The sequence below is a fragment of the Necator americanus genome, chromosome I (genome assembly GCF_031761385.1).
Source record: "Necator americanus strain Aroian chromosome I, whole genome shotgun sequence".
Classification (NCBI taxonomy): Eukaryota; Metazoa; Nematoda; class Chromadorea; order Rhabditida; family Ancylostomatidae; genus Necator; species Necator americanus.
Genome location: NC_087371.1, coordinates 23,285,273 through 23,312,175, shown reverse-complemented (window position 1 = coordinate 23,312,175; position 26,903 = coordinate 23,285,273). Strand labels below are relative to the sequence as shown.

Sequence of the window (26,903 nt, the reverse complement as noted above, 5' to 3'; positions counted from 1 at the left end):
CACACTCCTCTGCAACTCTATACTGTTCCAATTGCCTTAGATCACCCTTGGTCGACTTCCTCGCGATTATAGTTGCGGAATGTTTGTCTCATTGGAATCAACTCCCCTTTTTTATTTTCGGAAATGGCTGGGCATAATGTCCTTGCGTTTTCTATTCTTATGATATGTAATGGCACATTCCGGCAAATGGAGCTGGGAATGAGCTGACCGGAGTCCCATCATTCGATTACACACAGTTATAATTGTAAAGGGGCGCGAGTTTTAGTCTGCAGTTGACCTCATGGGTGCCTTGAGGAATAAGTAGTAAAGGGAAAAAGTAAGGAACATCGAGGAAGTAAACAGGGTAGTGACCAAGAGATGTCCTACATTAGGCTTTTTCCAGTCGAAGTAAATCCTTTTTATAGCTAAAAGACTTTTGACTTCAGAGAGGGAAGTTTCGTCCCACTTTTTTTGAATTGCATGATTCTCATCTTAGGATCTAGAATGCGCAGCTCTCTTAATTGCTCACTAATGCGGATTAAACAGCAGCATCTCGTCGCCCCATCGCGACTCCTGCTCTATTGCCGATCTTTTTATAGCTCCTAAGTGGACTCAATTTCTTCTCAGGAGCAGAGAACGAAAATATGAAGTAGTTAACTGAATTGCAGAATGATTTAGCCACTAACTGTTTTCCGTGTCTATACAAAAAAAAAAACAGAATACTGTGAGCGCCAGAGATGCTCAGACAGGACAACGCGAAGCATCCGTGGCGAGGCGGCTAGTGCTCCGGGGAGACTTCCAGGTCTTGGAGCGGGCACGTGCGTCGGCCAGACAGAGCACCGGTGGCCACTTCGCCGCAGAAGCGTCGCGTTAGCGAACACGCGGCTGCAAAACCTTCGTAACCAGTTACAAAGCTACTGATTTCACTTCAACTCGAAAACGTACATAAATGCCGTATGGCATTCTTCAGACCTGTGCCGGAACCACCTTCTGGCAGAGTGTGCTTCCATTGCCACACTAGGCTTGGAATCCTATTCAATGCCGGAACGAGATGCTCGAAGTGTGGTCGTCTTTTGTGCGGCGATTGTCGACGAGGAACGGCCCGTTCAAAATGGCTTTGTCAGTCATGCTACGCACAGAGGTAGTGGAATTGATAGAGATTTTTTTCTGGCCAATACTTCTGCTCTTTCGACAGAGAACTGAAAGCAGCATCTGGAGAATGGGTAGAGGGCGGTGATCCTGCCGAAATATCCGAAGTTCTACTCGCACAAATGCGTAGAGCTGCAATGGAGAAGGAAAAGCAGGAGGAAAAGTGCACTGACACAGATCAACGTGAGACCTGAGAGATTCGGTCTTACTGCTGAATTTGCTTGTGCCACACAATTTTTCTAATTTAAGCGAGAACCCCTATGGTTTCAAAGCGAAATCTTACATTACCAACAATCGCCACTCCCAGTTTGTTAGCTGTTCCCTCGGAATCAGAGGTTTGTGATTTTTTGACTGCTTTAATTACGTCTCAGAGCAATCAATCCAACTGTTATCGTTCGATGAAAATATGTCCAAGAAACATTCCAATGAAGGATTTATGGATGAACTTGAAAAAAAAATCCTGAAGAAAACAAGAAAACACAACGTTTTTGGAAGGTTGTGCTCCGTTTTCGAAAAATAATCGGTACGACTGCTGATTCTATGGATGGAAGCAATTTTGCAGCTGCTAACCATGCCATTCACTCGTTATTTAAAATGTGTGGACAAACTCAGTGTTCCTTTTTGAGCACGTTGATTCCATAAAACGCAACAACTTTTTTTGATCTGCTATTTTTTTAATAAGAAATGTTCAATACACTTTTAAAAAGTGGCAAATCGAAGCACATCTTTTCCATACCAGACCCTCGTTTGTGATTGAAATGAGCAAATCTGAGTTGATTTTGTAAAAGTTAAAGAAAAAACCAATGAGAAATTATGGTACCTCAGATTAGAAGGCGCTACCTGAATCGTACCTGAATCGAGCGATCAACTGAAAGCTTGTAAGCCTCGTTGCAGATAGCTGATAACAATAAACAAGCGGCATCGCAAAAGTTTTGGGGAGGCAGTCCATCACCGAGAAGTCCTCATCAAAATCTTCGTGAGTTCTAGAAAATATCGGAAGTAAATAAACGGTAGTAAACAGGAAAACTATTCAAAATTAATTTCGCTTACACTACATAAAATATCTTTAGCCGGGTCGCCAAACTACGTGAGGGTAACAGAATCGAGTCCATCACCCAGCAGGCTTAATCCAGGCACACACGGAAGGTGGGAGAACAATTCAAAATAAAAACTTTTCATTCTGATTCCAACCGTTATGGAAAATGAATTTCCCCGAATATTTAGCAGAGAAACGATTGGGAGTCCTTCACCTCGTCACACTCCGTCATTCACGCTTCCTAGCTCTCCTACCGGAAGAATAGGTGTGCTTCCGATCACCGAAGTCGCACCGCCCACGCCAACAACACCTGGTCAGATCAGATCACCGCTGAGCGAAACTCGTCGTCTGGCGTTCGCCAACTCGAAAAGGTACGAATCACCGCGACGTCATAGTGAGATCGCCGTCCCCACATTTCATTTGACCTCCTGCTGACCAAAACGCGAAATGATGAGGATGATGCAGTTTGCTGGAGTTGATTGAATTTTATTTCTATCAGAACGTGTACGAGAGATTTTACAGAGCACAGAACTTGCAATAAGCACCTTCATACTCCAATTTTTCATGTTCTCTTTTCGCTCAATTTTTTTTTGTTTATTCGTGCTTTTTATTTCGTTTGAATGAAGCTTTTTTCGGGCATGGCTTTACTGGGCTGTTTTTTTTTTCGGGTTTCTGCATGCTTTTCTTTTTCTGCAGTACGAGAAATCGCCAGGAGGGGAACATGCTCCTGGTTGTACATAGATGAGCGGAGCAGTTGGTTGGCTGCCAGCATATTGCGCCGATTGTGGCTGCACAGTACGGTAATTTACCAGATTTTCCATTGACAGTTAACTATCGACATTAGAATCAAAGTCTTTGAACTTTATTTCTTCCTATGGTGGGCTAGCTTATTGTGCGGATTTCACGCATAAAATGGCCCATCATGGTCTTCAATTGCAGGTAGGAGCGGTACTTGATGAGAGGTGTAAACTTGCTAGGGATTATGTTTTTATTTCCGACGTTGTTGTGCGGCGAGATTAGCCATTCATAAATCCATCCATAAAATCGCATCCGCTGTTTCATCTAAAAATCCATAGCGAACTTTCAACAAATGTAGGAGTAAATAGAGGGCGTTGTAGAGGGATTTTGGCTCCTTGCGTATCTGCGACTTCCATTTAAAGGCATCACCCCACGAATCTGAGGTGGTGCAGATTTCAGGTGGAGTATTCGTATACGGGATGGGAGACTATGGAGAAGGGGTGGTTCCGTCCATTTCTTCCTAATTGCCGTAAAAAACGGCCCGGAAGATACGGCTTCAGGCGTTCTGGCGCACTATTTTCTACAGGGAGTTCGACTGGAGCGCGCCATCCTTGTGCGGCGCCGCATCTTCCGGGCGAAACCTACGTAGGTGGAAATGCTAATAAGTATGACAATCAACTTTGTAATTAACACAATCCTGAATTCCTTCTTTTTGCTCAAAGTGGAACACAAAACCAGAATTGGAAAACAGAATCGGCATTTTATTTCGGGTGACGTTTCGACGTAGCTCCCTACTGCTGGGCCTGGAAAGTCAGAGATCTATGAAAGGTGTCCTCCGAAGTTCCTCATCACAGAACAAGTTTCCATTCAACGACAATAGAGTAAGAATTGGATAAGACAATGACAAAGTTATTAATGTTACTTCAACAGTTGTGTTGCCATGGTGTTAACGGAGCGGGGCACAGCGTTAGCTCGGAAAAGGGCGACTACAACGAAAAGTTAGCCGAAATAAAGTGTCATCCACAATCTTGGTTTTGTGCTTCACCCAGAAGCAAAATAAAAAGAATCGCTATGACAGGATTCAAACAAAGTCGAAATTTTTCACTCCAATTCTGAATCACTAAAATAACATCTTATCCATCTCTAAGTTAGAGGAAACACTTATCAGCAGGTGTACCATCAACTAGCCTTCGCATTTCCCTCACTTCAGCAGTTCTCGCGCGACCCTGGAGATCAACAGTTTAAAAGCCAAGGTATCTCGTAAACTTAGTGCGAAAACAGCCGCAGGAGACCGTAGAGTTCGAGTAAAAATCTTTGTGGAAGAAGCTGTCCTTTCCTTACAACACTTGTGCACGCGCCTCGTTCACGAGCGAGCAGTCGAAGACGGATGATGCCTCTTCACCAGCCTATTCAAGTAAAACCAATGATTAGGCTGCAAGAGAAGAGAGATGCGTACTAAAGCATGCGTTCTTACGTAACTTGTAGAAACAAATCCCGTTCCTACGCCATTTTTTTACTACGATTAGACGACGTAGCCACGTTGATTTCCCTCATCTACAATCTAATTTCTATGGTTTCCCTGTGATTTCCACACATCATTTACATGATACGCTGCCTCGAATAGTCTATCGAAACTTCTGTGAGTTTTCACTGCGTTAGATCTCTGGAAGTGCACAGATCGGTGACATGCAGGCGCGATCTAGGAAATTTCCACGTAATTTCCACTCTAGAATTCCAAAACTGAGATCGTGGAGATTACATCAGTGCTGTATATTACCACTCTATCGGCTACAGTACAGTGTACAGATTGTAAAAAAAAAATAGTCCGGAAATATCACCAAATTATTTACGTCACACACGAAACATGTCTGAATAGTAGTTTTTGGTTCAGGTGCCAATATCGCCATTCATTGATTCCTGATTCATTTGTACATTACATTTGTATCGATTCTTCTGGTTCATGAATCATCGGTCGAATTTAAAAGAAGAAATGAGAAACGCCTATTTTGGGCATATAACATTTCTATTTAATGACAGTCTCAGACCTCATCCAGCCTTTTTTCTCCCAAACTTAACTCTGAGGTTCTGGAAAATGCGAAATCAAATATGATATCTATTTTGCTTTACACCGTAAATATCTATGCTGTAACAGTACGTAGGCTGTTGAAGTTCTGTTACTGATTCTCATCTAATTTTACGCTTATCTTTCCTTCGGAGCCCAGTGATGCCCAGCAGTGATTCCTAGTCGTGCAGCACATAAACTGTGATTTTTGTCGTTTCAAAAAAAAACAACGAAAACGCAGCGACTGTGCACTCCACGTAATGAAAGAATAGAATGTAGTTCGATCAATACAATACATAACAATCTAATTTATAAAACTATTGGATGGAATTAAGGCTACCGTGGTTTTTCTAAGGCTTCTACATAGGCAAAATAAGCCTAAGCTAAGCTTAAGCCGGCCTAACGTGTCTGGTAGTCCATCCGGAAGGTTGTGGATGAGGGGTTTGAGGGTTTTCTGAAGGAAAATAGCAGAACATTACCAAACCAGGTCACCAAAACTTAATTACAAAGTAGAGCGTCTTGTTGTTGTTCCAATTCTCTTTCGTGTGGATTTGTGTAAATAAAAAAATTCACGTATAAAGTAGCAGAATGATTGTTTTAGTTGTAACGAAGAAGCAACGAATGGCTTCGAGCAAAAACCCTAAAAAATAATTATGAGCGTTGTGAAAGCTAGGGCATTTGGAATATCATTCCTAAGACGCATTTCCAGAATTTTCACTTTTGCAGAATTCCTCTTTACGCTTATGCATGTTCTCCTGAGTTCCTATTTTTATCAAAATTTCAAGGATAGCTTCGTAAAACGAAGGAATTCCTAATGTTTTGCAAAGGTTACTAACCGTTTCCAGGAGCAAAATTTCTCCAAGTTGTCAGCTAGAACATACTGCATTTCCAAATCGCAAATCTTTTCTGGTTTAGATATTACTTAGGAGTTCTATTTCTAAATGGAATAATCAATTTAAAACGCATCAGTTCGCTCAATTCATTTTCTTGTCGATTTCAGTTAATTAGTTAATTAATTCATTAATGGTCAACATTTTCGAATAATTAGACAACAAAACGCATTATGTTGCCTTCATTTCGATAAGGACCTTATTTAGAACAATTCCTTTCGAAATTACACCTGAAATGTTCATTAAAATCAATGCACATCAAACAAAATCATGTAAGAGTGCCTTTTTAATGCCTATTCCTTCTTCTGTGCTAAATATGGCTGTTGTCAGTTGCCATGGAAAAAGAAAATAAAGTGGCTCATCTACATTCTTTTTTCTTCTATTCGAAAATACAAACCTGTCTGGTGATTTCACTTTGAAAATGCTTAATTAAGCACTGACTTTCGAACTATTGCTTATTTGATGCGAAATTCTCTGTATGGACAAATTTTCGCTTCAAAGTATTATATATGAATTCTCATGCAAGCAGAACACCATTTCTCCTTCTTTCTTCCTCTCCTTCGTGCGTTCTTTCCTTCCTTCTCTTCTTCTCAAGGTTTTTTCAATTACAAATCTTCTTGAAACGATACTACGATCAGAGTACCCTCGTTTAGAATACACTAAATTAACACCAAGTTAATGCGTTATCAAACTGCCTAATTTATTAAAACAATTCACAGCCGCTTAAAGGTTCCTCATATCTGTTAAAGAGAACCTCTCCTGCTAGAACAACTGAGAAAGTCGCATGGCTAGCAGAAATATTTTTTGTGTTCCCTAACCTACTATGCTGATCACTTTACCCTATGAAGCAACTCTTTGCAGCCGCACAAGCGATTAGGAGAATAAAAAGTAAAATAATCTCGTCATTCGAATGGGTTTAAATCGTTCCCTTGTCATGTTAGGTCTATTCCTGGTAAAAGTTTGATAATTTCCCAGACTGGTTCCGGATGTTGGTGTTTTCGATGTGATATTTGCAGGCTACGTCACGAATACATCGAATAATACACCTATTTGTAGAATCTAACAAAAAAAATTAAACGAAATAAAATATGTCCAGACGGTGACTTTAGCATTATAATGGAGTATCATATCATGTAGTAGTATCATTTATAATTTTAAACATAATATAACAGTAATTGTTTTCTTTAGTAGAGCCGTACACGAGGTTGTTATAGTCCTTTATTCGTGGCTAACGTTTCGGCAATATCGCCTTCTTCAGAGCCTGAAAGGGGTGAAATCGAACGTGACTAATCCGATCAAACGCCTTATCCGCCCAACAAAGAAAGTCCTACGTTAACCGTTGGGCCTCATAGCTACCAGTGGAAGAAAACATCGTACCTTAGGATCAGCTGACTATCCTGCCACTGTCAGATACCTGATGTGAGGTGACTAGCGCAATCAAATATCAGCCTTAAATAAGGCGCGAGTTCCCGCGTAATGGAGAGGCCCAGGCAAGTCTGGGAGGATATTTATATTTGTTAGTCTGGTACCAATTTATCGACCACGGAGGAATGAAAGGCATAGTTTACACTAGGGCGGTTCTGAACCCTCGAGACTATAAAAAACAAATAACTACATAATGGTAAGTAAACGAACAATAAAGGTACAAAAATAGTATAAATGCAAATATAAATATTAATAGTTAACATAAAATATTGATAATAGCAGTAGTATTCCTCGTTAAGGCCGTACTTTGGCTGTTGCACGCGATAACACCTTACGAAAAAGAAGCTTTTGCCCTCTTCATGCCTGTAGTGATGTTTTGGAAGCTATTATTTCGCTTAATTTTACAACGGCAGAATGAAACATCACTATGAAGTTTGTCTAAGTAATTCAAACAAAAGTTATAATCTGTCAGAAACCAGTTTTGAACCGATTTTTCTGTTGTTGTCCTAATAGAATGGGTACTTTTTACCAAATGAGGTAACCTTATAGGTTTTATTGAAAAAAACTGAGAGCACATTCATTGCCTTTTTAAAGCTCGATATTTTGTGAATGGAATCAAATACTTTAGACATTGAAATACATTGTGGAAAGGTGCTAAGAAAAAATCTTTAGTGTCTTAACACATTAAAAGCCAGTAAAGAAAATCACATCGTAATAAAATGGGAACTCAATTCTGCTTAGAAAAAAAGGGATAAATGATTGTAATTTCATTGCTAATTACTGCATGGACCATTCACCGGAACACTGTCTATGAAAATGTAACGGCTTTACAGATGGAATCCAAGGACTTTTCGCTTTATCTTAGTGCTTTCGAAAACATAGGAACAAGTTCTAAGAGGCTCATTTTTGAATCCCAACCCCATAAAGCCTGTATGTGGTTAGACGCTTCTCTTTGGTTTTTTGTTTGCGTTCGTCTCGATCTCCGTTCTTATTTATTCCAAATTCTTCCTTGAATAAGTTCCAAGTTCGATTTTCTTTGAATCTTGGCATCGTAGAGTTTGATTGTGTACTACTTTCTTTAGCAAAACCAAGATTGTTATTGATATTTATTCTGGCTAACGTTTCGGCGTCGTCGCCTTCTTCAGAGCCTGGAAAAATCAAAGACACGTGTAATCTACTCTCTCAAACGCCTCGTCATCCCACAAGATATGATTTAGCAAACAGATTATTTAAAAGCAACGTCAGAAAAGCAGACCAGCGCTCACCTTGATAGCCACGAAATCGTGATGTTCCTCCTCCTTCCTTGAATGCCGCTAGCGGTACAAAACCGACAGTCATTTGCTACCGAATCACTTTTCGTCTGCAGTACAACGTGTCTACATGATCTATGAAATGCACTGTACCTATTTATGTGGGTCTCTGTCTGCCTGTAATTGCATGACACTATCACTAGTAATATGTGGAATCGTTGTGTTGTCGCTCCATTAGTCGTTGCCACCACAGCCACCACCATCGCCAGAATCGGACCCGTCGAGAACAGTCTCGTTTCGCGAGAAGAAATCACCTAAATGAGGGAACACGACTATACCACATGCTTTCACTTCATTTCATTCTCTTGTTTCGCATGTTGCAAAAATCGTGTAACACTTTGTTTTCTATTTTCTTTTCCTTTTCTTCTGCCTTGAGATACGGATGCGCTGTCTCCAGTCCCCGTCGAAACCACGAGTTTTCGGACTGGGGCACTACAAAAGGGTAAAATTTAGGCGCTGCCTTTAGGTGGATGCAGCTACTCGTTCGACTTCACTTCAGGATTTCATGGACAATTCAGGAGTTTATGAACGAGTGTGGAGCTATACATGGCTTGGGGGGCCACCACTGTAACAAATTATCGACTCCGAAGTGGTGAAAGGTTTGGTTGACACTCAGGGGTTTCGACCCATCGATCGTGCAGCTACAGCCGAACCTCAGCGTCTGCGCTGATCACTATGTATTCCCAGATAGGGGGAGGATCTTTGCTAGCAGCCATTCGTTACGTCGGCTGAATTTTTCTCACGGACAAACGAAGATCAGTGGGAACGTAGGGTCGATTTCCTCATGCGGTCATTTAAGGCGTGATACGCAATACGCCAAACCACGTTTAAAATTGTATTTCTGAGGATAGTTTCGGAACTTCAGCAGGAACATAGTCGAAAGGTGATTGATTTAGGACATCGACTCAATTTTTTCGACTTATCAGAACATAAATTGTCAGTTACAATATAAGCAAATTAATTACATAACCACAAAAAAAAATCGCAGCATGGTACATTTTTTATCAGTTATTTAAAATTATGAAATCATGGTTTGGTTCTCGTCTTCTGAAGACAACGAAGCAGATGTGCGTAGTTTTGTTTCAAATTCTGAAAATAGAACATTAGCGTTCCTAATATTTCCTCAAAAGGCAGCTTTGGAATGTTTTGGTTGATTACGAATGAGCTGCGGAAAGGTTGTGAAAGTATTTAGAAAATTATTGTTTCTTCGTTGGATTGATGTGATCAAAAAGTTCTTTCCAATCCTACGAAAAGATCTGAAAGACACGAAAAGATTTTTGTTTTCTTCTATTAGAATCTGACAATAGAGGTGGAGAGTCGCAGAAGAAGCAAATTCCTCTGGGAATCTGTTAACCAATTTCGCCGTCTCTCCTCTCCAAAAATTCCTTGAAGATCTCGATTATACAAGGAGTTCTGTCACCCTCATAGCGCCGACATGGCTCTATGAGGGTGACAAGAGAAGTACCATGAGAGCATCGTATGCGGAGTTGTCGTCCAGAATCATAGGATGATTATTCGAAAACCGTGAACATCTTATTAGCGTCATGTTATGCATTTGGGAAGGCTAGCTCGGCTTTTTTGGAAGCAAATCCATCGAGTTCTTCAACAGCAAACAGTTGAATACAGCTTAGTTTAGAATGTTGATAAAATTACTAGGCGATCTTGAGTTTCTTTAGAAAAAGAAAGAAATTAATTTGACGGTGAAGTTAGGAAAAATTCCCACTCATACTAACGGTATTCTGTTGTCAGATCCCCGAATTTTCGGGCCATTAAGGCAGGATTTTTAATATTAATACGAAGGTAATCATCGGCATACAAAAGCCTTTCCTCAAGGTGGTCACGCCCCAATAATGATCACGCTTCTGCCCTTTCCATTGTTTGTACAGAATCTTATCCTACAAAAATGTATTTTTTAAAAACCTTTATCCGTCGTCTGATTCCCGCTATGCGATTATTTTCAACCGTGCAGTTACCCCGTTATTAGTGGAGCTTTGAGGAACTTCATGGAATTGCTGACCTCTTAAAATCTCGAATTTATAGATTGAAGTGAATTTGATTGCGTAGGTCTTCTAGATGCACTACTACTATTTATTAGTTAGGAATTTTAAGTAACGAAGAGGGCAACGGATTGAGACGTTTCAGCTTCCTTGTGAAGTTTACTTGCTTATGTACATGATAAAACGGTTATAACGAAGCGTTCCTTCTTTTCGACATCAAAGGCAGATTACTTCTCTCGCTCGCTGCTTTCACTGCGCCTTTGAATTTAATTTTGTTAACTTTCTTCCTGTAAACTTAGAAATTTATTTATGGTAGAATTTGATCACTGCGAAAATGAAGAAAAAAGAAATAAAATGTTTCATTTTTCTTCATTTTTCGTTGTTAATTTTCAACGGATAACTGTCCAGCAAGGAATGAAATATATGTGTACGTATGTGTTTGTGCTGTGTTCCTGAGCTCACTGCTACTCTTAACCGCAGCATGTTGTTTAGAAGGTACCAAACAGGTTGCAACATTTTATTTATTTAAAAAAATGCTCAATGCGACTCAGAGAAACTTCAGGAATAGAACCTGTCTTTAAATATAACTTGCTACCAAGGATCTACAGCCCCTAAATGAACTTCTTCAGTAGTGGCTCCAGAACCACTTCGGATAACAACGAGAAATACTTGCAACCAGTTGATAAACGACTGCAAAGGGGTCCGCCGACTGATTCTATGGAAGGTGCATAAAGGAACTGATCGTGATAAAAAATTGTTCAAAAATAGGCCTATTTTAGAGCTCGATCAACGGCCGAGAGAACCTCGAACAGGCACTCTTCCTTCTCCTCAATCCTACAGAGGTGAGTGAATAGCTAACGGAGGTTTTTGCATGGTCTAAACTGGTTCAATCTGGGTCAGTCTGCGGAAGTGTAGAGATGCTGAATGTTACTTGTTTTTAACTTTGTTTTCGGGTGGATCCAGTGATAATGAGATGTAAGGTTTTCTATTACAGGTACCGAAAAGTGTTCTCGTTAAATTGAAGCAAAACTTTAAATACTTTTATCAAGTATACTTTTATTTTCAATCAATAACGCAGTCAACCAGTTTGTCAGTTAGTTTGTTAAGCAAAACCTCAATTCGAGATTTATAGAGTTAAGGTGGTTTCGATTTAAAAAACTGAGATTGTTATCAACAAAAACGTTGCTTTCTAATACCTCTGATATTTCAGAAGCTAATAGTTTCTTCTAAAATAATTGATGTAAAGATGAATTAAAAATTTTTAAGGTCTTTTAATGGTTGGATCTTTCCGTAAACATCATCTTTTTAGAGAAAATTTCCGAATAATATCCAAAACATCCTCTTGGATCTTTGAAGATACGTATTAATAACATTCAAGTACATTACATCGTGATTTTAAAGAGTACCGCATGGCCATCGATTTCTTCTTCCTAGTATGTTTCGTTCTTTTTAGTTAAGGTGATTTTTCTATTATAGACAAATTTTTCGTTTAAATATCTATCTATATTTTAGAGTTATATATGTGTATATATATATTCAAAAATGTGCAAGCGTATCGAATATGTATATATGTATAAATATCGTTTTAATGTAGTAAACTTCAAAACGCTAGCGTAACTGGACCACGTGATGTCCTTCAAACTTGAAACGATTCCAGATCTCCTGTAGATGTTGCCATTAACGAATCGTGTACGCAGAGATCGTTGAGCAAGATTACGCGTGATGATTGTCAGCTGTCCAGAAGTTGGACATGAAAAGATCTCTGGTGCCCGTTCACTTCCTGTTCTTCACTTACTTCAAATCTTTTCATTCATCCATTCATTCATCCATTCATTCATTCACTTCCTCACTCATACAACCACCATTCGTTCATTTACATAATTATTTACTCATTCATTCATTCATCCTTTCATTCATCCACTTATTCATTGATTCATTTACTAATTCGTCCATTCACCTATTTATTCGCTCATTCGTTCATTCTTTCAATCAGTAACTCATTCATCCACTCATTCATTTATTAGTTCTTCCTTCTTACAACTGGCTACTTTGTTCGCAGAAAATGATGGTAATGAAATATTTTTTATTCTTAATCGGACCTCAAAGTTGAAAACATTACACCTTTTTTTAAACTTAGACTTATTTTCGAAACTTTGCTCGGAAATCTGGTATGCCGTAGAGAGCTCATTAACAGCTCTATGACGTTGCTCGGCTCTTCTTTTTATAATTTCCTAGTTTCTATTGGAAATAATCATTGTCCTGCCGAGACCAGCGCGAAATGTCGTTGAGCCTGTTACGATTCTTTTTCTGAAATCCGTTTCCTTTGATCTGATAGAGACGATGAAAGGGAACGTTGCACGAAAGTGGACAATTTAATGAAACTGCAAGCGCCTGAGAGCTCAAAAACTAACAAACTGGTCATAATTTTATTGTAGTTAAAGGGAGATCTATTTCGCATTCCTAACGGCGGCCACGAATCCGAGAGAGAAAGTAGAGAAATTGTTTTTACTCTTTGTTGGTTTGACAGCGGTTATTATATCTTGGCATAATTCACATCTTTATTGGAATTTCTTCGTGGAGAAATTTGATTTTCTTCAATAGTGAAATTCACTTCACATCTCCAGTAACGTGCTTTCCAGGATTTGCAGTGCGATTTTGGTTTTAACATCCAAATCTACAATGCTACAACGTACACGCTCTGCTTTTATAGATGCCATTTATTTTTGTTAGGCCTGATATTTACAGATACACTTATTCACCTTTACTCTTCTTTCTTTCTTTCTTTAGAACGTGCTGCACATTACTTCGTTCAACCCTTTATTTTCTTAATTAATTTAATTTTAATTAGATTCATCGCTTTTGCTCCACTTTATTCTCTTTTTGATCACTTAGTCATAATCTTCTTTCTTTCCTCATAATACTGATTCCTCACCTTTCTTCCTTCTTTTCCTTTTTCTTCCTTCGGTATTAACGCATTTCGTTCCTACTTTACTACAGGGGTTAGATACTCATCCATCAGATTTTTCGACTATTTGAATATTTCTGTAGTTCATGATTGGGCTTATGAAGTGTGATCCACGTCCTTTTGTTTGAGATCAACATCAAATCTTCTCAATCCATGGTGAACTCTTTTCAGCTCATCCCAGTGGAAACGCGCAAGGCGCAAAAATGCGAAACGACAAAGTCACGAATCTTCATGCCACAGGTGCACCTAATCCAGACATGAGGCAGCACGCCCAAATGGTATCTATTTCCTTGTCCAATATACTTCCAGAGAATTCCCTGTTACTCATTCCTGTTATCCATGGTCTTTTCGGGGGTTCTGGTCTGTAGTGTAATATTGCGTGAGTGGTAACTTACGAAAAGAAACAGAGCCGCACCGCTTTCTTCGTCACTATAAGTGATTCCCCCTCATAGTGAACGTTAAAGGGATTTTTATCATTGCGGATTATCTTCGATGACGTGCGGAGCACGAAACTGAGGGATTGCCGCATGTTTAAAGGCATCACCCACGAATTTGAGGTGGTACGGATTTCAGATGGACTATTCGTATATGGGATAGTAGGTTATAAAGAGGGAAGTGATTCCGTCCATTTCTTCCTATTGCCATAAAAAACGGTCCGGAAGATACGGCGCGCGCACAAGGCTGGCGCGCTCCAGTCAAACTCCTTGTGGAAAATAGCGCGCCAGAACGCCCAAAGCCGTATCTTCCGGGCCTTTTTTTACGGCAATTAGGAAGAAATGGACGGAATCACCTCCCTCTCCATAATCTACGATCCCGTATACGAATACTCCACCTGAAATCCGTACCACCTCAGATTCGTGGAGTGATGCCTTTAAATCCTGACATGCGAAAAAGAAACACGAAACTAGCACGAAAATGGCGAGTTTTTCACCAGACTATAAATGTGGTCGCTACGGAAAGCATTCGATCAAACGGGACATAATATAGTGTGAGGTTAACTGCTATGTAGAGATTCATACATCCTTTAGTTGCGTTTTTCCTATCACTATATATGATTCGGCGCTAAGATTTTTGTGAGAGGAGGAGGGGGTAAAAGAAGGGGAGCGTTCCGGTGAGATTTGCCGCCGCATTACCTGCCATGCGTTTCCTGAAAACTGAAGCTGAATGAAACTCTGTTAAGCTAGGGAGGATTGCGAAGGAAAACTCTGTGGAAGCTTGGCTGCAACTATTTAATAGCCGATTTAATGTGCAAAATTCCGGGTTGCCATAACCCTGACTCCCTCCCCGAGACAAATAGCAGCCGTGGTCTTCGTCGTCTACGGTGCAGGCGGCCTGCATCACCATGTAGAGCAGTTCCGCCGTGCTAATACGCATTGCCTTGAACGCAAGAGTGCTTGCCTTCGTCGTAGACACGTAGCTCATCCTAGGTGGACTCAGTAGAGGGCGAGAGCGGTGCGCACTCGCAGACGACAACGAATCCAAATTTATCTCAGCGTCCCACAAGCAAAGACCGCTTGTGTGCGAACAGGACAACTGGACGAACATCAGCAGCGGGCGAATATGAGGCCGTTGAACCTTCGAGTCCTGTCTGCGATAACGCAGTGAGAAGACAACGACTTCCTTCACAGGGTCCTGTTACCGTGAGGAAAGTGAAGGTGAGGATTTATGACTGTGTAATATGAATTTCATTACAATTATGCAGCTAATCTTCGCTAGGCACAAGCATCCGATCGTCTCGACGTTTCTGGTAGAGAGTCACGCCGGTCGTCCGGAATTTCACTACAATCACGATCCGGGAGTCAGGATGGAAGAATGTATAGTGAGGAAACATTTCTTTGACCTTTTAAGGCATAGTACGAGGAAGTTTTCAATGTAGAGTCCTGTTCACTGCCAGGACCTAATCGCCACCAGGTAGACTCACTTTGCAAAGGTCACAGTGAAAACACAGAACACTGCACTCCAGGAATCACAGGGATCAGGATCATCAGAAGTATCAGATTACCAATGAGGCAACTGTTTACGCTGGATATTAAATAATATTATTAGTAATATTAAGTACTACTCGTACAGTTGTTGAGACTTGCTTTGTCGAGTAGCTTCACCAATATTTGACTTCACAAGGTTCCGTCTCTTCAATTCTATGACTGTAAAGAGTTGCCTCGTTGGATGATCCTATTCATCAGGTGCTCTTCATTCCTGTGTTTCTTGGATCTATGGGTGGTTTTGCTACTGCATGAATAAACTGCTTTCCAAACCATCCCGCTAGTGGAACGAATCTAGCATCAAAAATTTTCTCCTGATGCTTCCTTCAATTTTGTTCAGAACATTTTACTGCAGAGAAGTAAGAAATAGCAATGAAGTGGGTGTTCGCGAGTATGAATCTACGGGAGAGAGCATGAGAGTTGAAATAAATGGCAATGTTTTCCTGAGAAACAATGTCCACATACTTCTTTCTTCCATATGTATGCACGTTGTTCCTGATGCAATGGTGAATTACTGAACTACCGCAGATCGAAAGAGAACAAAGAACTGAACTCTCAAAGGCCCAACTCGATTCTGTCTGCGTGCGCAAATTTTTGGCACTTTTCCGACTTCCATTCTTTTTTCTTTCTTACATTTCCTCTCTAAATGGGAGGGAAACGAAGCGTTTTGCTACAAATATATGCTATTTATCATCGCTTATATTGTTATTGTATTTTCAACTTGTCATTTGTTATCCATTCATTGACATAGCTCGGTTCAGAACATAATATAATCATAATAATGGAATTGAAATTCTTCCAAATTCTTTAACTAATTCCTTCTCCAACTGAAACTAATTGCGTAGTTTTTGAATCACGAATGGGTTTGAAATTTTCACCACGAACATATCGATGCTACGCATCACAGTTTCTGATCTGTTCAGGAAAAATTCTGAGGAAATAACGAAAGACAAATACAAATTTGCAGAGGCTGCACATGGTATGAAGAGTTACTGTTGCGCAGCCGTTTAGCTATGGGTTGCGATAATACTTGGGAGGTATCAAAACTGAGAAGTCTTTTCTTAAAGTTATTCTCACAGATTAGAAGAACAAAAAGAAACACATACAAAAAAAAAGTGTATTCAAAGGTTTATACGGATTGGCGAACTTTTTACGTGTGTATTTCACCGTAGTTCCGCTCATAGCACTGTTACGAGAAATAGTACGGTAGGAGAGAATGCTTCTAAATGTTTTTAATAAACTGGTAACTCCTTCAGAAGTGGATCATGTCACTCCTGCTAGCAGTCGCGACTCGCTTTCGGTCACTTCATTCGCCACCGAAGTCTCCGGCGACGTTTGTACGAGGTCAAGTGTTGCGGTATGTTTTATGGCGATTTTAGGAATGATTCCGAGAACTTTCCAATGCTTTTCGTCCTGAACTAATCGTTTAGTCACAAGCAACTTGCGAAAAAACGACGTTCCTCGGTGAGATACAGCTGATTCTCAGCTACGACATTCGTTCGGCATGTTTTTGTGTGCACGTGATTCAGTGCAGGTCTCTGCCACATTTCGGTAGTCATAGGCCAAATCCGTATGTGAAGGTAACCGTCCACGAAAAATATCGGAGAAAATGAGAAATGCGTGAGCGAAAAAGTCTCAGGTGCTGCTCGTCCCTCGAGATTCTTCTGCGACAGTCTTGAAGAACAAGACGACTCCTCGCAAAGCTGACGCTGACCCAGTGTTCGACCAAATTCTTAAGGTGAACCGAACGTTGCCTTTCCTTTTTTCTTCTTTATCTTCATTTGTTCCTGTCGTTATGGGATAAGATCAAGGCCATCCCACATCAGTTTGCCGATTTTAACTTTATTTTAAACGTTTTAATAGGTTTTCAGAACTATTTTCCTTTCTATCAGTACCAAATTTCTAAGAAATTTCCTTAGTTTCATTATTTTCCCTATTTCTTTACGCCATTTTCTAATTGTGATAATGTGAGGTAATCATAGGATCAGAAGGAGCTTAGTAGTGGTTACTTCTGAAGATCCAACTAATGCCGCCATTTGGCTTCGATGGAAGGTTCCTTATTTTTATGTGCTACCAGGAAAAAAACTATTCGAGTCTTGGATGTTCAATTTCTTGCAATGAAGTGATTTGTTGGCGCTTGAGAATAGAAATGGGACGCAGAAAATTAAGCATTGAAGATTCTCTGAATTGGTTCTGCGATTAACGCTCGTCGTGCAATTAACAAGCAATTTTTCTACGGCTACAACTAAGAACTTGTCATCTCGTTTCTTGTGCGAAAACATGGACAATTCGCTCATTTGACCATCGGCGCTGGCTGCTCCGGACAACTCCTTGTCGTAGTTGTGAGTTTTGTCTCATGAATTCGAACAGCTCTAATTTATCTGTTATTTTTCCGTGTTTTCCTCTGGAAAAACCACCATAGGAAAAAAAGAGCTGTTACTTACACTCCTAGTGAGTGAAAAGCAATGGTCAAAATCCAGTTTTGGTTCGGATACAATATCATTTTCTTCTCTTCAACACTAATTCGGTGAATCCGAACGAATGAATTCACCAAGCAGAATAATTAATTATCACCATCTCATATTCATTGTGATCGCACTTAATCTATTTTTCGATGGACCAAATCGTTTGGCGAGGTGCTTTCCTACTGTGCAAACGTTGTCCATCAGGATTTAATTAATCTCTGCGCAAAAAAAAAACTCTTTGGAAAGTAATGACAACGTAGAATCGCAGGCATTTTGCACACTCTGTCGGTGTTCGGGAAAAATTTCGATGTTTAACTTTCTCCAGTCGAAAAGGACCTGGTTTGCAACCATCACAGCAAGATCACGAAAAACTTTCTACTAATCCAAAACTATGACAAACGTTGTTTATCTCTCTTACACAGATATTTACATGGTTGGAAAACTGAGTAAGTCTGATGTTCCTGACATCCCTGAAGTTCAGGATTCTGATCGTATTCCTCCTGGTGGAGGTGGGCCGATCCCAGCAGCAGTGCAACGCTGGGCCGACCCGTGACGAGGGGCGAGCAAGCCCACAACCTCATCCGGTCCCAAAAATCAAATAACCTTAACGAGACTCATTCGAATCTCTATCGAAGGTTAATTCGATAAGAACAGAAACTAAACTTTGATCTTAGCCAAAAGGCCGAGAAGCGATACAGGTAGGTGCCACCACCTGCTGCCGCTCGGCCGCTGAGTCGTACTCATTGCGGGGACGCTGCGCTGCACTGTTGCACTCTCGTAGCGAAAACAGATGCATGTGAGAAAAAGCCATGACAACAAAAAACAATGGAGAGGAAATTAATTTGATGGCCATGTCCTCGTAGTGTGATGATGGTTGTTCCCACACCAAACTAAGCAGAAACTCCATGCCTACGTTGCGTTAGATCCACAAATATCCCTACGTTTTCCTGTGTTCCTCATGCGTAAGCGTCGTTGAGCCACCCCCAGCGAGTGCGACTCATCTGTTGAGAGGGAGCAGGTGTTGACTCTTACTTGCATCGCTTCCTGGCCTTCAGGCTAAGATCAAAGTTCAAGTCTAGTCTCAGTTCTTATTGAATTACCCTTTGTTAGAGATTTGACTGAGTCTCGTTAAGGTTAATTGACTTCTGGGGCTGGGTCACGGGTCGGGTCATCGCGCCGTCGCACCAGTGAAGGTACCGGTTGAAATCTACTTCTCTTAGTTTCAGTGCATCCAATCCCTAGATTGGTCAAATCAGAATAATGAATTGATGCTTCTTAACTGCGAGCACGAGCTGTGGTCGCCGAATACAACTATAGTATCAATGTCCATATACACATCACCAAAAATGTCTTGATTTACTTTTTCTTGTGCTGCATGACGTAGGAAGTTACACTCATACTGATTAACTTTTTATCTTTTTTTTTCGTAGCTACACTTTCGTGATCTTTCCACAACCTCGGGATTGGATGCACTGAAACTAAGAGAAGTAGATTACAACCGGTACCTTCACTGGTGCGACGGCGCGATGACCCGACCCGTGACCCAGCCGCAGAAGTCAATTAACCTTAACGAGACTCAGTCAAATCTCTAACAAAGGGTAATTCAATAAGAACTGAGACTAGACTTGAACTTTGATCTTAGCCTGAAGGCCAGGAAGCGATGCAAGTAAGAGTCAACACCTGCTCACTCTCAACAGATGAGTCGCACTCGCTGGGGGTGGCTCAACGACGCTTACGCATGAGGAACACAGGTAAACGTAGGGATATTTGTGGATCTAACGCAACGTAGGCATGGAGTTTCTGCTTAGTTTGGTGTGGGAACAACCATCATCACACTACGAGGACATGGCCATCAAATTAATTTCCTCTCCATTGTTTTTTGTTGTCATGGCTTTTTCTCACATGCATCTGTTTTCGCTACGAGAGTGCAACAGTGCAGCGCAGCGTCCCCGCAATGAGTACGACTCAGCGGCCGAGCGGCAGCAGGTGGTGGCACCTACCTGTATCGCTTCTCGGCCTTTTGGCTAAGATCAAAGTTTAGTTTCTGTTCTTATCGAATTAACCTTCGATAGAGATTCGAATGAGTCTCGTTAAGGTTATTTGATTTTTGGGACCGGATGAGGTTGTGGGCTTGCTCGCCCCTCGTCACGGGTCGGCCCAGCGTTGCACTGCTGCTGGGATCGGCCCACCTCCACCAGGAGGAATACGATCAGAATCCTGAACTTCAGGGATGTCAGGAACATCAGACTTACTCAGTTTTCCAACCATGTAAATATCTGTGTAAGAGAGATAAACAACGTTTGTCATAGTTTAGGATTAGTAGAAAGTTTTTCGTGATCTTGCTGTGATGGTTGCAAACCGGGTCCTTTTCGACTGGAGAAAGTTAAACATCGAAATTTTTCCCGAACACCGACAGAGTGTGCAAAATGCCTGCGATTCTACGTTGTCATTACTTTCCAAAGAGTTTTTTTTTTTGCGCAGAGATTAATTAAATCCTGATGGACAACGTTTGCACAGTAGGAGAGCACCTCGCCAAACGATTTGGTCCATCGAAAAATAGATTAAGTGCGATCACAATGAAGATGAAACTAGCAGTTAATAAAATAAGAAGATAAGAGAATGAAAAATATGAAGAGAAGAAACGTCTTGAGATCGAAACATTCGTTTCTGCCTAGCAGCCATCTGTAAAAACTATCCGGTTAAATATCACAGAACGGATAAATGGGGACTGAAATATTTTGATAGTCATTTCCAAACGCAAAAAAGATTGTCAGCAAGCAGTAGTATTTATGTGGAGAAGATGATGCTCCAGAATGACTTCTTTATAAAGTTAAACGAGAAGGTATCGCAAGGAACAGGACAGTGATTTGGCTTTAAAAACAGCACATCACGAAATTGACAATCTCTTGACGAAATTAACGGATCTCTTCGAGAAAAGATAGTGTTTAGAGGGTGCAGATAAAATAATCGCGCATTCACGCTCAATTCCACTTAATTGTTCTTAAAGACGGCATAAGAAACGGCCTTCCACTACGATTTTTTCTCCGAGGCACCTTGCAACGTGCCAATCTCGCACGCACCGCGTCCGCGAACGTGCAGCCAAGCCACGTAACAGCAACGAACCGGCTCGTATACGAGTATGACGCGTTGTTGGACGCTTCGTAGGAAAAATAGTAACGGAAGGACGTTTCTCACGCTGTTTCTTAGAGAGGAAAGAGGGGAGATTCAGCGTGGTCACGCTGACATCAGTCCCGAATTGCATCTTTTTCTCGAGAGATCCGAACACCGCCAATTTCGTGGTATCCTGACAGCGGACAGCGCGCCAAAATCTCGAGTTCCGTCCACGACCCCAATATCATTCATTCATCTGGTTAAACGCGACGGGCAAATCCATCTGGATTGGATAAAGTGCTTTCCAATTTGACTACGGAAATCCTTCACACAGCGGTAAAACATAGCCAGTCGCTTGAAGACTGATAATACCCATTCGATGAGGGGTCAGGTCCCTAAACTAAATCCGATTATACTATCTTACGTCAGGTAAACAAATAATTGTGGACTGTGCGGTGTGAATAGACGGAGTCGATAGTTTCGTTCCAATCGCATCTTATTCATTCAAACAGCAAGTATATTGGATGCGTACTCAAAGTGTCCACTGCTCACGTCCAGAGATAAATTTGGTGGTTATGCAGGGTGTGCAGCGAGTGCGTGCAGAGAAACAACAACAAAGATGGTATTTCTTGCAGCAACATGTGAATGATAAATGAGAACAGAAAATCATTTGAGATTACGAAAAAAGTCACAGAACTCATCAGTCCTAGGTCTTGGATTTCACTCATTTGGTGTCACTACGCAAAGCCATAGTCACTCTAGTCAACGTGGAATATGTGCGCAACAACGAAGAGAGTGGGCGTTGCGGTTGACGCGTCGCGTTTGCCAGGTTGAACACACTTGGTGCCATCTATGAACGCATTAATTTTTACCCATAATCGATCGACTGATCAGAGTATACTCCAGTAATCTAACTGTTTGTTAGGTTACAAACTAACACATGTGCTTGAAAATTTGTTTTTTTGGTGTCTCATGACAAACACGGTATGTTTTCTCTATATCACAATAACTAGAACCCAATGGATGGTTTAATTCAAGATTGAACGAACAATTACTTGCATAAGAACTTTTCATAGTTTTCAAAAAAGTAAGCTACGACTTAACTCCTGCATGCTTTGTTTACACTTTTAATGTTAGCATTTGACACTCGGCAAAAAATAAATTGTTCTGCTATTGCCAGCAATGACTTGTTATTGTTTTTAAATAACAAAAGAGTGCACATTAGCGCATTAGTATCCAACGCTGCTCTACTGTTGTTGCTTTTCTTCTCCACTTTGATTCTTCCGGTCAAACTAGTTCTCCGCGCTGCGGGCTTTTTCGATTGACGTAATTGTTGGCTTCGAATTTCTATAATCGGCTTTGAGGATCTAGACTGTTCCAGTCAGGATCTATTCACTTAAGGCATAACGTCGCCACATTGCCATGTTGGACTCCCGTTAAACTCTGCTTTCACTATTTTTTGAAGTTAAGTTCCGTCTTTCTTTGTAGAAGTGTTTACGAAGTTGGAAAAATCGCTACCCTAACCTCAGTAGGAGGATAGATTGTTCCTTCACAGTGGGAATTTATAGATAAATGTATATCAAAGGCAGGCTTCCACAGATTTCTGCTTTCAAGACGTCCCTTATGTTGCCAAATATCAGCTCGTATTATTTATTTCTGCTTCTGGCACACTATTATCTTACAATTCTTCTGATTGAGGTTTCATTACTTTCTTGGCTTTCTGAACTTCTCAGTGGCTAACAAATCTTTTGAACTTCTTTTGCTCATCAGTATTCTTTAAAGGCGGCGCAGCAGGAAACTGGCGATGTTGAGATTTCAGTCGCGAAATATATTGTTCGAGGTGGAGCATGGACATGGCCCGTTCAATTTCCCCTAATCGTCCGAAAAACGGCATTTGTTCGCACGCGATACGTAGAAACGCGCCACCCTTGCGCACGCGCCGCATCAACGGGTGAACCGTCAAGGATCAATGAGGTCTAATCAGCCGCCTATTCAAGTAAAACCAACGACTGGGCACTGAGAAAAGCGATAAGCGACTGAGAAAACCGACTCGTGTACAAAAGTGGCGCCCTTTCACGTACTTCGTAGGGACAAAATCCGTTCTGACACCACGTGTATAACGACCAGAAGGAACTGAGTGGTCCATACTCACACTCGTAATCATCTGAATTCTATATTTGCCTACAGAAACCCCAAGATCGTCACCTTTGTGATACGCTGACTTTAAAGTTCTGTTTTCGTTTAGTCGCAGTTATCAAAACTTCCACCATGTCCGTTGTTGTGTCCGTTTTCCGTCAATATTTCTCTCGACATTTCGATTCGTGGATGTGCTTTTCTGCTTCAGAACGAAGTTTCCATCAATGTCTGCTTTTTATTGCATACCAAATACATAGAAGATGCAACTTGAACCACGCGAATTCTTTCCGACAATCTTTTTCTTATGTCTAGTTTAAGCGTGAGAGTCTCAGCAATTTTTTGTTCAAAACCTGGATGCAGTAAATGATTTTTATTTTAGCGGACCTCACCGCATTTGTTTCCTTTTTTTCTGAGAAATTTTGCTATTTTGGACGCAAAAGCACTAAAAAAAAGTATAAGCAAAAAAACTGATTTCAGTTTCCAAGAATAACGAAATCTGAGTTGGAGCAGTATCAGCTGGTCGTAAGTGTTTGGCACAAAGATCTTCTTACACAAAACGCACCGATTGCAGAGGTAGGGGAATCCGTACTTGTAACTGTTTTTTTCTTTTTCCTAACTATATTAAAGGCGGCAATTAGCCTCCGTGACTACGACTGGGACACCACTTGTCCCGTATGGTATCAACTCGAAGGGAAGACGGTCGGTCAGTGCTTATGTGATTGTGATTGTGGTCGAGCTGGCTGGAACAGCTTTGATGTTACGACGAGAGTAGTAGAGGTTTCAACGAATTCCAGCAAGTACCAACGGATCCATGTCCATGGAGAACGGCGATAGCCCGCGTTCACATTCGCCTGACGTTCTCACTGTGGGATCGGGAACGACGGATCGGTCCTCTGTCACTGCTTCTACGCGACGTACGGTTTTCCGAAATACCTCCACAAGTTCTAGCGCATCGTCACGCAACTCTCGTGGCGTCCGCGTAAGTTTCACATTCTTTCATAGAGAGCTTTAATCAGGTTTGGTTAGTATGATGACAGCGTCACTCACAAAAAACGTATTGGCTTTCGGCGGATCCGTGAACGTCAAAATCAGATTCTGTTGCTTGAACTCGGTCTAAATTAGTAAAGTAAAAAATTTGGTTCTTAAAGGCATCACCCCACGAATCTGAGGTGGTACGGATTTCAGGTGGAGTATTCGTTTACGGTATCGCAGATTTTGGAGGCCGTAAAAAACGGCCCGGAAGATACGGCTTCAGGCGGTTCGCCGCGCTATTTTCTACAAAAAGTTCGATTGGAGCGCGCCAGCCTTGGCACGCGTCGCATTTTCCGGACCGTTTTTTACGGCAATTAGGAAGAAATGGACGGAATCACCCCTTCTCCATAATCTACTATCCCGTATAAGAATACTCCATCTGAAATCCGTATCACCTCAGATTCGTGAGGTGATGACTTTAATCCATTGACGACAGCGCACGTGTCTGGCAAGCGCACGTTTTAAGACATCGCGCTATCTCGGCTCAACGTTGAGCCGCCTTGTCTCACGGTTACCATTTTCCATTATCTATTTTTTTATACTTTTACATGATTTAATTTGTATTTGTTCCAGGTCACGTTGTTATAAGAGTTTTTTTTTTTACTTTCATTTATTTTGTTTATATAGACACCAGCCTGAACGTACTGCGGACGGACTTCAGGCTTTTTTTGTGTTTGGTTCGCTCGCCTTCACCGATCGATAAGAAATAAAAAAAATAAGAAATAAAAAAATGAAAAAAAAACTCTTATAACAACGTGACCTGGAACAAATACAAATTAAATCATGTAAAAGTATAAAAATTACATAAGGGAAAATGGTAACCGTGAACAGTAGTGAGATTTTTTTAAAAGTTACAATAGTTTCTCTTCTATCAACGCTTTCTTCAATTTTTTTTATCCGAAAATTTAAGCACAGATGTAAGATTTTATGGTTTTTCAATAAACGCGTCAGTTTTATATTTGGAGAATAATCAAACTTGATTTTACATCTATGTTTCTCTCACATCTCCACAATTTGGAAACATTATTCGTAGGATGAGTTTCTTCCGTTCTCAGCTATTAGCAAAGAATGATGTGCTAACATGGAATGAGGTGAATATCACTATCGTAGTGATAAAAAGCAACGTCCTACGTCAGATCGCGTCAAAATATGCAAAGGAACAGAAACCTATTCTACCGCGTTGTGGCTTCCGCGCACCACTCCGAGCCCGCGGGACCCGTTCCCCTCCATTTTACAGCTATTTGGCTCCGGAGCATGAATTCGACGCCGTAGGACCCGTCTCACCCAATTTTAACGCGTTTGGGCTCTAACGCACCAAACCGACGCTATGTATGTTGCCCATGTATGCATTTTCTATTCTTAGTTTGTTTCCTATTTAGAATTGAAGTTCAAGAGTTTTTCTAAAGCTTCATTCTAGAAATAGGACGCACCACTCAAATGAAGGTGGAATTTGAGGAAAAACATAAAACTACTATAACATCACTGTAATGTTGCACCGAGAAAGCTGGCCAACTGAGTCATCGCATTTCTCAACTAGAACATGCTTGCATGCAATAAACTGCAGTCTTGCAAAAGTAGCCCATCTCAAATCGCGTTATTCTTACATATGGTAGGATCAAATGGCGCAGGGCGCAGCTGTGGTCGCTCGCCACATCGGCATGTCACTCTTACTTGAGCGAGAATCTCTCGTGACGCTGGATGCGACTATCGAAACGAGATGTCTGGAAAAGGCTGTCTTCGGAGGTGTGTTCTGTCAGTTCCGACGGTGCCAGTTTCGTCCACTTAAAGGCATCACCCCACGAATCTGAGGTGGTGCAGATTTCAGGTGGAGTATTCGTATACGGGATGGGAGACTATGGAGAGGGGGTGATTCCGTCCATTTATTCTTAGTTGCAGCAAAAAACGGCCCGGAAGATACGGCTTCAGGCGTTTTGGCGCACTATTTTCTGCAGGGAGTTCGACTGGAGCGCGTCAGCCCTGTGCGGCGCCGCATCTTCCGTGCCGTTTTTTACGGCAATTAAGAAGAAATGGACGGAATCACCCCCCTCTCCATAGTCTCCCATCCCGTATACGAATACTCCACCTGAAATCTGCACCACCTCAGATTCGTGGGGTGATGCCTTTAAGTCATCATGAACTCGGTCTTTTTGCAGCTGAGACGTAACCCCAAACTTGCTACCTTGTCGTGGTACACCGATTTTGCTGTTCCGGTCCTTTCTTGTCTTGAGACGCCAGCATGACGTCATTGGTGTAAATTGGCCTCCATGATGTAGGCTCCAGAAAATGTTCCGCTGAGGTATCCGACTATGAAAAGCATCGGAAACAGGACTGATGCAGGCCGACGGAGATAGGAAAGTCCGCCTGCATTCCTGGAGTTGTCTGCATTCGGTTTCGAGAGTAAGTGTAGAGGATTTTGACTTATATGCTATCTTGGGACAGTATGTTGTCGTGAAGCGTAGCAAATGACTTCAGGCGGAACGCGATCAAATGCTTTTCCGAATCGAGGGACGCGAGAAGCAGCAGCTTTTTGCTTGGAGGCAGCAGTCGTGTCGCATGCATAGCTTCGGTGATGCTACAGTTGGTGCCGAGACCTGTATGTAGAAACTGTATTGACCAGTTTAAATGC

The 26,903-nt window shown here is 41.3% G+C and overlaps 1 protein-coding gene across 3 annotated transcripts in view; it reads left to right on the top strand.

Annotated features, from left to right (window-relative positions):
- Positions 1-26,903, top strand: part of RB195_006594 (uncharacterized protein) — a gene marked incomplete at both ends in the record, with an annotated part of 36,933 nt that overhangs the window by 6,000 nt on the left and 4,030 nt on the right. For all 3 annotated transcript variants that reach the window (XM_064179770.1, XM_064179769.1, XM_064179768.1), the window contains 17 exons: positions 950-1,120; positions 1,175-1,311; positions 1,378-1,463; positions 2,023-2,104; positions 2,199-2,274; positions 2,353-2,535; positions 11,216-11,310; positions 11,366-11,428; positions 13,723-13,829; positions 15,045-15,206; positions 15,268-15,370; positions 16,790-16,890; positions 16,964-17,113; positions 17,173-17,271; positions 23,723-23,818; positions 23,873-23,948; positions 24,040-24,224. In XM_064179770.1, coding sequence (XP_064036699.1) covers positions 950-1,120; positions 1,175-1,311; positions 1,378-1,463; positions 2,023-2,104; positions 2,199-2,274; positions 2,353-2,535; positions 11,216-11,310; positions 11,366-11,428; positions 13,723-13,829; positions 15,045-15,206; positions 15,268-15,370; positions 16,790-16,890; positions 16,964-17,113; positions 17,173-17,271; positions 23,723-23,818; positions 23,873-23,948; positions 24,040-24,224 — 1,972 coding nt within the window. The remainder of the gene's footprint in view (positions 1-949; positions 1,121-1,174; positions 1,312-1,377; positions 1,464-2,022; positions 2,105-2,198; positions 2,275-2,352; positions 2,536-11,215; positions 11,311-11,365; positions 11,429-13,722; positions 13,830-15,044; positions 15,207-15,267; positions 15,371-16,789; positions 16,891-16,963; positions 17,114-17,172; positions 17,272-23,722; positions 23,819-23,872; positions 23,949-24,039; positions 24,225-26,903) is intronic.